Here is a 16,557-nt window from a genome sequence, read left to right as displayed (position 1 = left end):
CTTCTCTCCAACCAGTGATTCATAACTCTACCTAATCAGGCAGACACAGTCTCCCAGAATTCCGGCCTAATTCTTCACCCAGGCCCTGCTTGGATGGTTTGGAGGCTATGTGGACGTCATCAGTAGAGAGTAGCTGATCGTTGGAAATTCAAGATCTCTTGTTACAGAGTAGAAAACCCTTCACTAGGAGAACCTACATGGCCAAATGGAAATATTTTTCCATCTGGTCATCATCACATGGCTATGCTCCGTTACAAGTTTCTACACTTATGATTCTAGACTATTTACTGTCTTGGAAGTAATCGGGATTGTCCATTAATTCAATCAAGGTTCACTTAGCAGCAATTTCGGCCTTCTATCCACCATTACAGGGAGCCTTAGTATTTTTGCATCAGATGGTTCGTGATGTATAAAGGGTCCTGTAAGGAATCTGTAAGGCAAATAGCTGCACCATGGGATTTGCACATGGTACTCTCATCCCTTATAGATCTTGAACCAATGTTGTCTTGCTTGTTGCCTCATTTGTCAGTGAAAACAGCAATCATTTCAGCGCACAGAATGAGAGATTCAGTCTCTGATGGCAACCCTCCATATATAATATTTCATGCAGATAGGGTAACAATGAGACCTCGCCCTACATTTATTCTGAGAGTGATGTCGGATTTCTGTATTAGTCATTAAATCCATTTGCCAATGTTTTTTCCAAGGCCTCATTTATCTGTGGGAGAGATGAAACTATACACCTTGGATTTTAAAAGGGCACTTCGTTATTATCTTCACAGGGCAAGACATATGTGTAAATCACCTAGGCTGTTTATATCATTTGTTATTAGATCCAAAGTGAAGGCTTTTTCAGCACAAAGACTCTAAATGGGTTTCTGACTTTATTAGAACAGCCTGTGCCGTTGATAAGCTGAGCCTTCTACATCATAGTAGAACTCGGTCTACCAGAGGCTAGGTTGCTTCAGCAGCCTGCTATAGCAGCAACATGATCTTCCACTCACACGTTCACTCAAAATTATGCTCTGCTGGTGGCTTCTAGCTCAGATGCCCCATTTGGTAGGATGGTGCCACCAAATGTTCAGATGAACTTCTATCTTCCATCCTGTGTAGCAGTCAGCTGCTGGCTAATTTCCATGAGCAGGATCCATGGATACAGATATGCAAAGAAAACATGGTTACTTACTGTACAGTAACTCCGATTCTTTAAGATGCTCTGCACATGCGGATCCCGTGAGCCACCCTCTTTTCCCGCAGCTCAGAATTTAACATATGAATTCTGGATGGTGAAGGAACTGAGTGCTGGTTGGGGTCACTCCATCTTTTGTGTCCTTGGGAGGGGAAGAGCAAGGGTGTGCCAGTTGTATTTGCCACCCCAATGGGTGCTGCTGGTGAGAACATTCCAAACTCCCGTGCGTAGGGCATGTGCACGATGACTAAAATGGACAGAACATCTTGAAGAAACACAGTTACTGTCAGGTAAGCTAACTTCTGTAAAAGATAGTTACCAATAGCTAAATGTAAACTCCATAGGTTTTATAGCCTCTAGGACTGACAGAAGTTTCCCTCCTGGATCTCCCTGTAGGACCATAAAACTCACTGTAGTGGACCATAAATTATCCTGAGAGCTTCCCTTGATTTTTTCTTTCTTCTGAAGAAGCTGATGCTGGCTGCTGTCACAGGTGGGATACTGAATTAGATGAGACATGAGTCTGATCCAGTGTGGCAATTCCTATATCCTATGCCTGTACTAGCCAGGCATTGAACCTAGATCAGTTCCACCTGTTACTTTAGCAGAGGTCTCTGTTTCCTGGGATAGAGTACATGCCTTCTTGTTTACTATCTAAAGGTCTCTGTGCAAAATGAGCCTTACTTCTCAAAGGAGTTAATGTTAAACAATATTTACTAGGGATAAGTATTTTTAAATCGGCAGGCCTGGCTAACTTGTACACAAGAGACCTAAAAAAGTTGAATGAAGAGCTCTGTGGCCCGCTCATGTTAATTTTTAATAAATCTTGGATTCTGGGGAAGTTCCAGAAGACTGGAAGAGTGCTAATGTTGTGTCAATATTCAAAAAAGGCAAATGGGATGACCCGAGTAACTGTAGGACGGTTAGCATGACATTAATCCTGGGCAAAATAACAGGAAATCTGGTTCAGGAGTCAGTTGATAAAGGGAGTATAGTTAATGCCAGTCAACTTGGTTTTATGGAAAATAAATCTTGTCAAATAAATGTGATTTCATTCTTTGAGATTACAAATTTGGTTGATAAAGGTAACTGTGTAGATGTAATATACTTAGACTTATGTAAAGTGTTTGACTTAGTACCGCATGACATTCCGATTAAAAATTAGCCCAATACAGTATAAATAGAGCACACGTTACATGGATTAAGATCTGGCTAAGCAGTACCTCAAAATATAGTTTTCAGTGGAGAATCATCATCGCATGGGGGTGTGATGTTTTGCAGGGATCAGTAGTAGGCCTGCTGCTATTCAGTTTTCATCAGTGATCTGGAGATAATTATAAAATCACTGCTGATACAATTTGCAGATGACCCAAAGAAGGCAGAGTAGCAAATAATGATAAGGACAAGGTAGTCAAACAAAGTGATTAGGATTGTTTGGTAAACTTAGCCCATTAAAAATGTATTTTAGAACAGCTAAATCCAAAATTGCACTTCTAGGAAAAAGGAATTCAGGCCACATCTGCAGAATGGGGAACTGTAACCTGGAAAGCCATGACACTGAAAAGGATTTAGGGGTCATAGCGGACAAGCAAATGAACAAGAGCTCCCAGTGCAAAACTGTGGCAAAAAGGGCTATTGTGATTCTGGGATGTATGAACAGGGGAATAATGAGTAGGAGTCGGGAGGGATTTTATCCATAGATATGGCACAGGTGAGATTGATACTGGGATCATCGTGGATAGTTCTTTGAAAACATCTGCTCCATGTGCGGGAGCAGTGAAAAAAGCTAAAGGAATATTAGGAACCCTTAGGAAAAGGATAGATAATAAGAAAGAAAATATCATAATGCCACTATATAAATCCATGGTACACCCACACCTTGAATACTGCATGTAATTCTGGTCCCGCCCTCTTAAAAAGATATATTGGAATTGAAAAAGATGTGGAAAAGGGAAACAAAAATTATTAGGAGTACGGAACAGCTTCCATGTGAGGATAGATTAAAAAGGCTGGGATTGTTCAGCTTTGAAAAGAGACAACTAAGGTGGAATATGATAAAGATCTATAAAATCATAACTGGTGTGGAGAAAGTGAATAGGGAAGTGTTATTTACCCCTTCACATAACAGGAGAATTGGGGATCACCCAATGAAATTAATAGATAGAAGATTTAAAACAAACAAAAGGAAGTACTTCTTCACACAACGCACAGTCAACTGGTGTAACTCATTGCCGTGGAATGTTGAGAAGACCAAAAATATAACAGGGTTCAAGAAAGAATTAGATAAGTTCATGGAGGACAGGTCCATCAGTGGCTATTAGCCAAGATGGTCATGGATGCAGCCTCATGCTCCAAGTGTCCCTAAATCTCTGACTTCCAGAAGCTGGGACTGGACGATGGGGTGGATCGCTTGATAAATTGCCCTGTTCTGTTCATTCTCTCTGAAGTGTCTGGCACTGGCCACTGTTGGAAGACAGGACACTTGGCTAGATGGAGCTTTGGTCTGACCCAGTACGGCCATTCTTATGTTCTGGTGTTCACCCTTTAAGAAGGTTGTTGAAAAACAAATGGGTGCAGAAAAGAGCCACAAAAATTATTCAAGGGCTGGAAAAAATGACTTACAGTGAGAGACTCAAATTGCTCTGTCTGGTTAGCTTATTAAAATGAAGATTGAGAGGTGTCTTGATGACAGTGTCTAAGTACCTTTATGGGGAGAAAATACCAGGTGCTAAAGGACTCTTTAATCTAGTGGAGAAAGGCAGAACCAGTGCCTGGAAGCTGAAGCCAAACAAATTCAAATTGGAAATAAGGCACAGATTTTCAACAGTGCGGGTGATTACCCACTGAAACAAACAGTCAAGGGAAGTGCTGGATATTTCATCTCTTTACGTCTTCAGATCCAAACTGGATGCCTTTCTGGAAAAGATACTTTAGCCAAGCACATGTTATTAGGCTCAGTACAATGTTAACTGGAAAAATTCTATGGCCTGTCATGTAGAGGGGGGCAGACTAGATCCTCTGATGGTCCTTTCAAGACCTAAAATCTGTATTAAACAAAGGGCTGTTTAACCCGTGAAATGACATGAGATCTAGAATAATAGAATCATAGAAGTGCAGGATTGGAAGGGACCTTGAGAAGTCATCTAGTCCTGCACCCTGTGCTGAGGCAGGACCAAGTAAACCTAGACCTTCCCTAACAGTTGTTTGTCTAATAACTTGTTCTTAAAAACCTCCAATGACGGGGATTCCACAACCTCCCTGGGAAGCCTATTCCAGTACTTAATCACCCTTATAGTTAGAAAGTTTTCCCTAATATCTAACCTAAATCTTACTTGCTGTAGATTAAGCCCATTGCTTCTTGTCTGACTTTCAGTGGACATGGAGAACAGTTGATCACCACCCTCCCATTGCTGTCCTGAGTGGCTACACTGAAGTGCTGTAATGGTGCAGCTGCAATGGTTTAAGTGTAAACATAGCTTAAACATGTACAGTTTTCATTAAACCTTTCCTCATAGAGCAGGTTTGCTAAACCTTTAGTCATTTGTATTGCTCTCCTCTAGGCTCGCTCCAGTTTGTCCACATTTTTCTTCAAGTGTGACGCCCAGAGCTGGACTCAGTATTCCAGCTGAGGCTTCACCGTGCTACAGAGAGCAGGACGATTACCTCCTGTGTCTTAGATAATGTCTACTGCATGAGCCAGGAGTGTGGTTTCCCCTGCTCAGGTACATATGCTCGGAGTAGCTCGATGAGACCGATTGTGAATATAAATAACAGTGTAACCATGGCAGCAGTGAAATGACTGAGCTGTACCTAGTACCTACTCACCAATTTCAGGCAGGTTTGTACTTGGCACAGCACAGCCATGCTTTCGCTGATGCTGCCTGTGCTGCTGCAGCTACACTGCTATGTATAATTGTGCGAGCTCTCACTGAACTTCTGCAAGTGTGTGCACAAGAGCAGAGCAATTACACTCCCAACTTGTCGTGTCAACATAGCCTTACATACAAGACTCCTGTTAATATACGCAAGAATATTAGCCTTTTATGCAACTGCATTACATCGTTGGCTCCTATTCAGTTTGTGATCCATTTTAACCCCTAGACCTTTTTCAACAGTACTGCCGCCTAGGCAGTCCTTCTCCATTTTGTATTTGTGCATTTGATTTTTTCCTTCCTAAGTGAAGTACTTTGCACTTGTCTTTATTGAATTTCGTCTTGTTGATTTCAGACCAGTTCTCCAATTTGTCAAGGTCATTTTGAATTCTAATCCTGTCCTCCAAAGTGCTTGCAACCCCACCCAGGTTGGTGTCCTCACAAATTTTATAAGCATATTCTCCACTCCATTATTCAAATCATTAATGAAAATATTGACTAGCACTGGCCCCAGGATTGACCCATGTGGGACCCCACTAGATGTGTTCCCCCACTTTGACAGCAAACCATTCATAACTACTCTTTGAGTACGGTCTTTAAGCCAGTTTTGCCCCCACTATATAGTAATTTCATCGAGACCACATTCCCCTGTATTGCCCTTGGCTTTTGTTCAGTTTTTGTGTCTGACCACCTTCCCTTCCCTTCTCCTCTCCAGTTTCGTTACAAGAGACGTGTGTACACCCAGAGTCTGCTGGATGACAAGCAGTTTGCCAAGCTCCACACAAAGGTAAGACTGGCATTTGGCCTCAGGGGGCTCGAAGTCTGTATAGCATAATCCATATTGACAGCCTATCCAGACAAATCATAGTCTGTCGGAGAGAATCTCGCTGGCAAAGAGAGTGTCAGAGAAAAAGAGATCTGTGTACATTCCAGACTTCCCCCTTTGCCATATCTCAAATTCCCCACTAAAAATGTGTGTTGATTGCCAAGGGCTGGGTTATGTTACTTAGTGATCCGAGCTGAAGGCCCCCCCATGGAACTGTGGCTAGAAGCCCACCTGATGTAATTGAACTGGTTCCATACTCTCAGCAATCAGTTGTGCAGCTGGATTGAGTTCTGAGAGGGAGGTCAGGGCTAAGCCTCTCTGGGATGGTGAGGCTGGGAGAAACACATGATGGGCCAGCTGAAGAGCTGCTTTATTTTCTGATATTGATGAGTCACTGAATACCAGTACAGCACAATGCCGTACATTGACAAGCAGCCTTCCTCTCCCCTGGCAAACACTGTAGGGCTTCTCTTCCTCACATACAGAAACAATATTGCACTGTCTTTCCCACAGGCTTTAACCCATCTGTATCTGGACAGGAGCATCGGATTTCTTTGGGGACTAGTCATCTGGCTTGAACTAAGTTCAGAGTGGAGACTCTTTAGTAAAAAGAGCAGAATAATTTTTTGTGACTGTTTCCTGGAAAGGAATGTACACTCCAAGTCCTCCACTTCCCAAGTACACTGCAGATGGGTGGTGTGTGTGTGTGAGAGAGAGAGTTCAGACATTACACTTGGAAGAACTTTTTTTTTCAGGAAACTTGCTGAAAATCGCATATCCTTTTCTCCATACTACTTCACAATTCAGACTATAAGAAACTCAAGGTATTATAGTAGAGAGGACTAGGGCTTCTTCAGGATTTCCCCAGGATCAGGCCCTCACTCCCTGGGCTGGGATACCCCTCTTGTCACCAGCAAGCAGGGACTCTCACCCAGCAGAGCTGGGGGATTCAAATATTACTGACAGGCAAAGACACCCCTTCTTTTCCCCGAGCCTGAGCCTCTCCCCCCAGGCCAAGGTATCCTTAACTGTTGTTGATTTGTATAGTGATAGTCCATAGAGGGCCAATTAGGATCGGGCCCAGGTGTGCTGGATGCTGCACAAGGACTTAGAAAGACAGGATTTCCAGTTCTGAAGAGCTTAGGGTTTAATTGGAAGCAAGATGCAATCAGCAAGTATGAGAACAATGGATGCTAAAAGAGGAATGAGGACGAGACTGCCTGTCCCACAGCCCCAGAGGTTAGCTGGGTATAGAGCTTGCTTGATGGTTCCAACACTTCTGAAAGTATTAAAAATATAAATAAACAAACAGTGTGAGCGACTCCTGACTCCCTGCAGTCTGGCCGTCAATAAGGGCTGATTTCTTATAAGAGTCACAGGAGAAGAGGGACTTAAGGAGGAGAGAGTAGTGGCTTTATGGAGAAGCTCATGATGGGTGTTCTTCCCCACATGCCATCATTTGACTCTGACCTGCTTGGATGGGGACCCCTTGTATCTACTCTCAGGGCTAGACTCTGAGCTACTCAAGATGGGGCTGCCTAGAGCCATCTCCAGGCATGGCCTCTTCAGCTGCCTGTCACTCTTACAGCGTGAAATGGAAAGTGTATTATTAGTGCAGTGTGGAGTTTCCTTCAGACACATGCCATTTGTCCCTGTTTCTTCCTCAGTGCCCATGGCAATGCTGGAGTCTGTTTGGCCTTCAGCTTTAGGCTTCCTCAGTTCAGCTCCTGGCACAATTCCTCGGGGCAGTGCGGGGATGTTGGGATCTTTGATGCTGCTGGGCAGAGGGGCAGAACGGGGTCAATTGGTCTGTAAAACAGCAGCAGCTGAATGAGAGGACCTCTGAGCAGATCCTAAGCAGAGGGAGAGAAAACAATCTCCCCAAAAGGCTTGTTCTTCCAGATGGGACCCTCTATCCCGGGAAGAAGGAATTACGGCCCTTCCGTTAGCCTTCGCAGGTTTGCCGCAACGTGGGACTAACTGTGTCTGTGGAATGACATAAGGGAGAGATTTTGTGCAGTGAGTAACATGATGTTTGACATAAGAACATCTGTGCAATGGACATGAGTGTCCCGTACTTTCCTAGTGGCAAGGAGTTCAAGTCACTATTGCATGGCACAAGTGGACTATGCAACTTGAGGGCCATGTTTCCAGAAAGGCGGGGCCTGAGGATTAGTGTATAGTGGGGGCACATCTGAGCTTGTATGCAATGTGCTGCCCCCAAAGATGTGTGGGGAAGTATATAGCGTGACAGACCCAGGCCAGTGGGGTACAGGAGTCTGGTAGAGGGCAAATATACTGGCTGAGTAGTTTTCTGTTCCCTGAGTGACCAGAGCAGGGGCTGCACTAGAGTAATCAGGAACCTGCTAGAACCAGTTCAGGCAGACAGGCTGATTAGATCACCTGCAGACAATCAAGGCAGGCTAATCAGGGCACCTGGGTTTAAAAAGTAGCTCACTCCAGTCAGGGAGGGGGGAGCCAGGGGAGAGGAAGTGCATGTGAGGAGCTGGGAGCAAGAGGCACAAGGAGCTGAGAGGGAGAGGCTGTGCTGCTGGAGGACTAAGGAGTACAAGTGTTATCAGACACCAGGAGGAAGGTCCTGTGGTGAGAATAAGGAAGGTGTTTAGAGGAGGCCATGGGAAAGTAGCCCAGGGAGGTGTAGCTGTCATGCAGCTGTTACAGGAGGTACTGTAGACAGCTGTGATCCACAGGGTCCTGGGCTGGAACCCAGAGTAGAGGGCGGGCCCGGGTTCCCTCCAAACCTCCCAACTCCTGATCAGACACAGGAGGAGTTGACCCAGACTGTGGGGAAGATCACTGAGGTGAGCAAATCTGCCAATAAGTGCAGAACCCACCAAGGTAGAGGAGAAACTTTGTCACAATAGACACTTTGCAGGTAAACCTCTATTAAATATAATCCCTTTGTGTTGGATCTTCTTTTGTTCCCCAAACTGTACTGAATCTGTCCCTTAGTATCCAGACAGAGCAGTGCAATGAGAAGCTGAGCCTCCAGTCCCACCTGATTTCTGTGGGGAAGATGCTGACTTGTGCATTTAATTTATTTAAGTATCAGAGGGTAGCCGTGTTAGTCTGGATCTGTAAAAGCAGCAAAGAATCCTGTGGCACCTTATAGACTAACAGACGTTTTGGAGCATGAGCTTTCGTGGGTGAATACCCACTTCCTCAGATGCATGTAATGGAAATATCCAGGGGCAGGTATATATATGTGTGCTAGCAAGCAAGCTAGAGATAACGAGGTCAGTTCAATCAGGGAGGATGAGGCCCTGTTCTAGCAGTTGAGGTATGAAAACCAAGAGAGGAGAAACTGGTTCTGTAATTGGCAAGCCATTCACAGTCTTTGTTGAATCCTGAGCTGATGGTGTCAAATTTGCAGATGAACTGAAGCTCAGCAGTTTCTCTTTGAAGTCTGGTCCTGAAGTTTTTTTGCTGCAGGATGGCCACCTTAAGGTCTGCTATAGTGTGGCCAGGGAGGTTGAAGTGCTCTCCTACAGGTTTTTGTATATTGCCATTCCTAATGTCTGATTTGTGTCCATTTATCCTTTTCCGTAGGGACTGTCCAGTTTGGCCGATGTACATAGCAGAGGGGCATTGCTGGCATATGATGGCGTATATTACATTGGTGGATGTGCAGGTGAATGAACCAGTGATGGTGTGGCTGATCTGGTTAGGTCCTGTGATGGTGTCGCTGGTGTAGATATGTGGGCAGAGTTGGCATCGAGGTTTGTTGCATGGATTGGTTCCTGAGCTAGAGTTATTATGGTGTGGTGTGCAGTTACTGGTGAGAATATGTTTCAGGTTGGCAGGTTGTCTGTGGGCAAGGATTGGCCTGCCACCCAAGGCCTGTGAAAGTGTGGGATCATTGTCCAGGATGGGTTGTAGATCCTTGATGATGCGTTGGAGGGGTTTTAGCTGGGGGCTGTATGTGATGGCCAGTGGAGTCCTGTTGGTTTCTCTCTTGGGTTTGTCTTGCAGTAGGAGGCTTCTGGTACACGTCTGGCTCTGTTGATCTGTTTCCTTATTTCCTCATGTGGGTATTGTAGTTTTGAGAATGCTTGGTGGAGATTTTGTAGGTGTTGGTCTCTGTCTGAGGGGTTAGAGCAGATGCGGTTGTACCTCAGTGCTTGGCTGTAGACAATGGATCGTGTGATGTGCCCGGGATGGAAGCTGGAGGCATGAAGGTAGGCATAGCGGTCGGTGGGTTTTCGATATAGGGTGGTGTTAATGTGACCATCACTTATTTGCACCGTGGTGTCAAGAAAGTGGACCTCCCGTGTAGATTGGTCCAGGCTGAGGTTGATGGTGGGGTGGAAGCTGTTGAAATCATGGTGGAATTTTTCCAGAGTCTCCTTCCCATGGGTCCAGATGATGAAGATGTCATCAATGTAACGTAGATAGAGAAGGGGTGTGAGTGGACGAGAGCTGAGGAAGCGTTGTTCCAGGTTGGCCATGAAGATATTGGCATATTGTGGGGCCATGCGGGTGCCCATAGCAGTGCCACTGATCTGGAGATATATATTGTCATCAAATTTGAAATAGTTGTGTGTAAGTATAAAGGCACAGAGCTCAGCAGACAGTTGTGCTGTGGCATCATCAGGGATGGTGTTCCTGACAGCTTGTATTCCATCTGTGTGTGGGATGTTTGTGTAGAGAGCCTCTACATCCATGGTGGCTAGGATGGTGTTTTCTGGGAGGTCACCAATGCATTGTAGTTTCCTCAGGAAATCAGTGGTGTCGCGGAGATAGCTGGGAGTGCTGGTGGCATAGGGTCTGAGTAGAGAGTCCATATATCCAGACAGTCCTTCAGTGAGAGTGCCAATGCCCGAGATGATGGGGCGTCCAGGATTTCTGGGTTTGTGGATCTTGGGTAGTAGATAGAATAACCCTGGTCGGGGTTCTAGGGGTATGTTGATTTCTTCTGGTGTTAGTGTAGGGAGTGTCCTGAGTAGATGCTGTAGTTTCTTAGTGTATTCCTCAGTGGGATCTGAGGGAAGTGGCCTGTAGAATTTGGTATTGGAGAGTTGTCTGGCTGCCTCCTTTTGATAGTCAGACCTGTTCATGATGACAATGGCACCTCCTTTATCAGCCTCTTTGATGATAATGTCAGGGTGGTTTCTGAGGCTGTGGATGGCATTGCGTTCTGCACGGCTTAGGTTGTGAGGCAAGCGATGTTGTTGTTCCACAATTTCTGCCTGTGCACGTCAGCGGAAGCATTCAATGTATAGGTCCAGACTGTCATTTCGACCCTCAGGAGGAGTCCATGTGGAGTTATTCTTCTTGTGCTGTTGGTGGGAGGGCACCTGTGTATCAGTGCACTGTTCAGTGTTGTCCTGGAAGTATTCTTTGAGTCGGAGACGGCGAAAGTAGGCTTCCAGATCGCCACAGAACTGTATCGTGTTGGTGGGGGTGGCAGGGAAGAAAGAGAGTCCCCGAGATAGGACAGACTTTTCTTCTGGGCTGAGTGTGTAGTTGGATAGATTGACGATATTGCTGGGTGGGTTAGAGGTACCACTGTTGTGGCCCCATGTGGCAGGTAGGAGTTTAGACAGCTTACAGTCCTTTTTCCTTTGAAGAGAGGTGAAGTGAGTAATGTAGATCTCCTGTCTTATTCTAGTGAAGTCCGTTTGTACAGAAGTTTGGTTATTAATGAGAGTCTCCAGGTTGGAGAGCTGGGTGGCAGGCCAATCCTTGCCCACAGACAACCTGCCAACCTGAAACATATTCTCACCAGTAACTGCACACCACACCATAATAACTCTAGCTCAGGAACCAATCCATGCAACAAACCTCGATGCCAACTCTGCCCACATATCTACACCAGCGACACCATCACAGGACCTAACCAGATCAGCCACACCATCACTGGTTCATTCACCTGCACATCCACCAATGTAATATACGCCATCATATGCCAGCAATGCCCCTCTGCTATGTACATCGGCCAAACTGGACAGTCCCTACGGAAAAGGATAAATGGACACAAATCAGACATTAGGAATGGCAATATACAAAAACCTGTAGGAGAGCACTTCAACCTCCCTGGCCACACTATAGCAGACCTTAAGGTGGCCATCCTGCAGCAAAAAAACTTCAGGACCAGACTTCAAAGAGAAACTGCTGAGCTTCAGTTCATCTGCAAATTTGACACCATCAGCTCAGGATTCAACAAAGACTGTGAATGGCTTGCCAACTACAGAACCAGTTTCTCCTCTCTTGGTTTTCACACCTCAACTGCTAGAACAGGGTCTCATCCTCCCTGATTGAACTGACCTCGTTATCTCTAGCTTGCTTGCTAGCATATATATACCTGCCCCTGGATATTTCCATTACATGCATCTGAGGAAGTGGGTATTCACCCACGAAAGCTCATGCTCCAAAACGTCTGTTAGTCTATAAGGTGCCACAGGATTCTTTGCTGCTTTTAATTTATTTAGCTTTTTTCTGTGTATGTGTGTTGCATCCACTGATGTGTCGCTCCGAGGTCGTGAGGATCAGGCAGCAAAGGAGAAGCCCATATCCAGCAGCCAACCAGAGAAACTGCTCCTTATGAGGGACAGAGAAATAGAGTGACAAAGAGAGAGGGAGAGACTGTCACACAGCGAGACAAAAGTGTGAGTGTGACATGCACGCCTGCTGCTCACTTGAGGAGAGCACAGTCCTGAAAGCCAGCGCTGATGTAACTTGTACCCTCAGCACAGACTGCTGCTGCTTTACTTGGAAAGAATAAGATTGTGGAATGCACGTGTTTGCAAGCTCCACATCCCAGTGTGGAGCCTGCTCTGGCCTGAGACAGCCGGGACTGAGAGACCGGAGTGAGAAAGGAGAGGGGCAGAGTGAGGGACATGGGTTCCTCCCTAGGAAGAAAACTGACTGAACAGAAAGGCAAAAGGCAAACTTCAGGGGCTAGCAGGTCCAGAGTGAAGAGCAAGGTACCCTCTTCTTCTGTCCTCATCTCCTATTCCATTCTCACAATTACAGCCCTAGGCATCTCTCTCTCTCTGAGTAGGGTCGTGGTGTGTTGGTGCCAGGATGGTCCTCGTGTGCTGTGGCATTGTGGCTGATGGATGTGATGGATCTCACAGGAGCGTTGGATTTGGGTGAGAGGTTTTGTATTTGAGAAACACTTTTTGTGGAATATCTCTGAGACCAGTCTGAGGGCAGAGTTTATTTCCCTGTGGTGTGACCACTGTATGTAGTTGGCTTACATTTCTAAGCAAACTGGTATGTATATTGATACTCCTTCCTTTGTGTGGGTTGAGGCTATTTCCCTTGGGAAAATGGATGCACATAGCTGATTTCTTTTGGGCACAGTATATAGTGTACAGCTCTCTCAGGACAATGACATGAAAACAGAACTCATTCTACTTGGTTTGTGGTGCTGTGGTGCATAGCATATTTCTAGAGGCAGTTGTTTTGAATACTATAAGAGATTTGTCCATTTGTTCAGCAGAGTACAAGACTACATCTCCGTGGCCAGCTGCATTTGGTATTACAGCGTAGGGGAGGGAGGAGGGAAAGGAAAGGAGGATCCTTGTATTCTGTACCTTCCCTGCATTCTAAATATACTTGTGTTTGTGGCTGTGAGTCTCTCATGGCAGTGATGGTTAGGATATCTCTGGAGGTAGTGTTGGGTGGTGTCTTCTGTGGTACTGGAATTTGGTATTCTCTCTTCAACAAAACTATTATGGCTGTTGGTTGGGGTGTCAAGGATTTTCCCTTGTGTGACAATACAGACTGGTGACAGTTTGGTGCTGCTTAGTTTTGTTTAAAAATCTGCCTTCTGTATGCTCATAACTTTTTTTCATAAATGACCCTGGTTTGGGCTGAATTGTCTCATGACTCAGTCTCGCCAACTCTGCAATTTTATTGCTAGTCCTTAAATTTTTTTAAAGACCCAGTTCCATATGATTGTGTGAGAATGTCAGCTTCCATTTCAGAATAAAGCAAATTTTAGTCCTTGTGGTTGCAGAGAAAAGCCTGAAAATGTGAACTGTAGTATTCAGAAACCAGAAGACAAATGAAAAGAACATAGCTAATTTTTTTTTTAATTCTCATGATGTCGACCAATCTCTTGGTTTTGGGGGCCTGATTCGTGCCCCCAAAAGCTTGGTTTTGGTAATACTGAACTGTGACTTTGTTGCATTCTGTTTGTGAGTTATCAGCATGTTGTGCAAGAAGCTACTATAGAGGCAGAAAAACATGAAAGGTTGGAAATATTTCTGCCACTGGGGTTCCGGGCAGCTGGGAAGGTCTGGTCAAGTTAGGCACTTGTCCGGGGGAAGGTTGGGAGAGGGCATGAAATCTCCTAGATTATGTTTAGTTCTGTGGTTTCTATTTACTTAATTGCTTAGACATTCTGGTCTGTTATTTGTCTCAGAAGCTGAGAGGCCTGATCACCCAGATGGGGAGAGATAGAAAGCAGCCATTCAAGCAAGTCTCCTGTGGGCTCAACCTTATTCATCCTCATACTGATGCCCCCTGCTCTCTCTGTGAGGATGGAGAGAAAGGTGTAGGGGGCAGGGGGTCTCCCTGCTGGACATCTCTTGCTGTTATTTAGCATTTATCTGTATTACAGCAGTGCCCAGAATGCCCAGTGGAGATTAGGGCTCCTGGTACTCCTATCAGAGCCTGCCCCTGCCCCAAAGAGTTTGTAATCTAAGTGAAAAGAAGAATCAACAAATGGGTGTAAGAAACAAGTGGAAGATGTTGAGGTGGGATATTGAGGGGATAAGTGACAGGAATGTGGACTACCTAGGGACAGGAAGATGGGCTACCTAGACTGACTGTGCACAATTAGCGGGACTGAGGGTTTCATACAGGTAAATAAGAGACTTTGATGATATCAGTTACCCTGACATTTAAAATAATAGAATCATAGAATATCAGGGTTGGAAGGGACCTCAGGAGATCATCTAGTCCAACCCCCTGCTCAAAGCAGGACCAATTCCCAACTAAATCACCCTTTTTGCATGGACCACCTTCTCTGAGCCTGTAACAATTTTATGTCTGGGAAGAAAATATCTCTGGCAGACTTTCCCGTGGATTCTGGGAAGTGTAACATCCCAGCACACAGATGTGCTTATTTGTTAAAGGACTTTCACCTCGGTGTGCAGTTTTCAGACTCCATGCTCTGTAATACATTAATTGGATAACTCAGGAGATCTATACTGCGTGAGGCAACTACCCCTGCTGAGGCATGCTAGGCGTTTTCCTCCTGGGGCAGTTAACCAAAGCTTGTCCTTTTTCACAGCCAGACTCCAAGTAATATTAGTGTTTCCATCTCATACTAAATAAAAATACAATGACAAATTTCCTATTGTGCTACAGTTAATGTCACCTACAGAAATGCATGCGCCTCTGGGGTGGAACGCAGCAGCTGTTTAACAGCAGGTTTAGGTCAGGAAGCAAAGGACAAAACTGTGTCCAGCTGAGGTTATGGTGGGTGGGGGGAATTGGGTCAGTAGAATCACAGAATGTACTTAGCTGAGTTAGAAATTGGCTGGGACATCAGGGTTAACACCATGACACTTGCCAAAAACACCATGGATTGCTAATGTATATGAGTGGCCAGGGACGTGGGGATTGATCACTGCTGATGGTACCAGCCTTTGGTTGCAACATAAGACTAACACTGCAGTGAGGCTTTGGGGTCAGTGCTAACTCCAAAGGGAATGTGCTCACATAGACACCCACACTATCAGCTGCTCCCAGCATCCCCTAGCACTGTGCCAGACATAATCCATTGTGGTTCATACTGATTCGGTGGGGACAGGGCTTCCACTGAAAGACTCATGCTATTCGTTGTGGCACACTTCTCCTTTCCACTGTGCAGAGGCTGTTACTGACTCTGAAACAAGAGCTCCCTGTTCAGAGTCAACCATACCACTCCCTTTAGCACAGCACCACCCGGAGCACAAAGTCAGAGGGGAGAGTGCTCTCAATGGATTCTGCTACTGAGGGATAGAATGGTTTCCACGGAATCACCAACGCTACTAGGTGTTCTTTAGAGAGCTCTAGCCAAGTCTTGACCCTACTTCGCATATGGGATTGGTCTGGGTCACAGCCCAAAGTGATGGTCTGGCTTCATCTCTCCGAACCCAGTCTGGGATTCTTCATGCAGAGTTAGAGAATCATTCACTGAGCCTCCAGAGAGGACAGTTAAACCCTCTTTGTATATGTAAGAAAATGGATAATTTGACATCTTGTAGTAGGAGTGAATGAAATCTCTGTTTGTTGATGTCTAATAGTCTATGTGAAACCTGTCAGATCACTGGTATTTCAACTACATCCTGCTAGCAACTGGAAATGTTACCAAATGGCACCCCACTCCCCCCTGCGCTTGGGAGCTGGATGCTTTTGTTACAGTTCTTGCCAGCATTCCGGCCAAACTGAGCCCTGAAAAAGATTGTTAGTTTTATGCTGAAATTGCTCATGAGCCACAGGAAGGACTTTGAAGCAGAAGCCTCCAGGTGTGCCTTATGTTAAGGGAATATTGTCTTCTCACGCCCGGAAAGTATGGTCGTACCCCTCACTTCTCATAAGAATGTCCATACTGGGTCAGACCAAAGGTCCATCTAGCCCAGTATCCTGTGTCAGTGTCCCAGATAATCATAAATTTCCCATTTCCAGCTTGTGGCAGACAGAGGCTAGGG

General features: G+C 45.4%; 1 protein-coding gene across 1 annotated transcript in view; it reads left to right on the top strand.

Annotated features, from left to right (window-relative positions):
• SHANK3 (SH3 and multiple ankyrin repeat domains 3) overlaps positions 1-16,557 on the top strand; it is a 727,758-nt gene that overhangs the window by 55,681 nt on the left and 655,520 nt on the right. Inside the window, exon 3 of the mRNA XM_030541199.1 lies at positions 5,777-5,848. Within this exon, the coding sequence (XP_030397059.1) occupies positions 5,777-5,848 (72 nt within the window). The remainder of the gene's footprint in view (positions 1-5,776; positions 5,849-16,557) is intronic.

The sequence above is a fragment of the Gopherus evgoodei genome, chromosome 1 (assembly GCF_007399415.2).
Source record: "Gopherus evgoodei ecotype Sinaloan lineage chromosome 1, rGopEvg1_v1.p, whole genome shotgun sequence".
Taxonomy (NCBI): Eukaryota; Metazoa; Chordata; order Testudines; family Testudinidae; genus Gopherus; species Gopherus evgoodei.
Note: the sequence above shows the minus strand (reverse complement) of the source record. Positions and strands in the feature narration are given on the sequence as shown.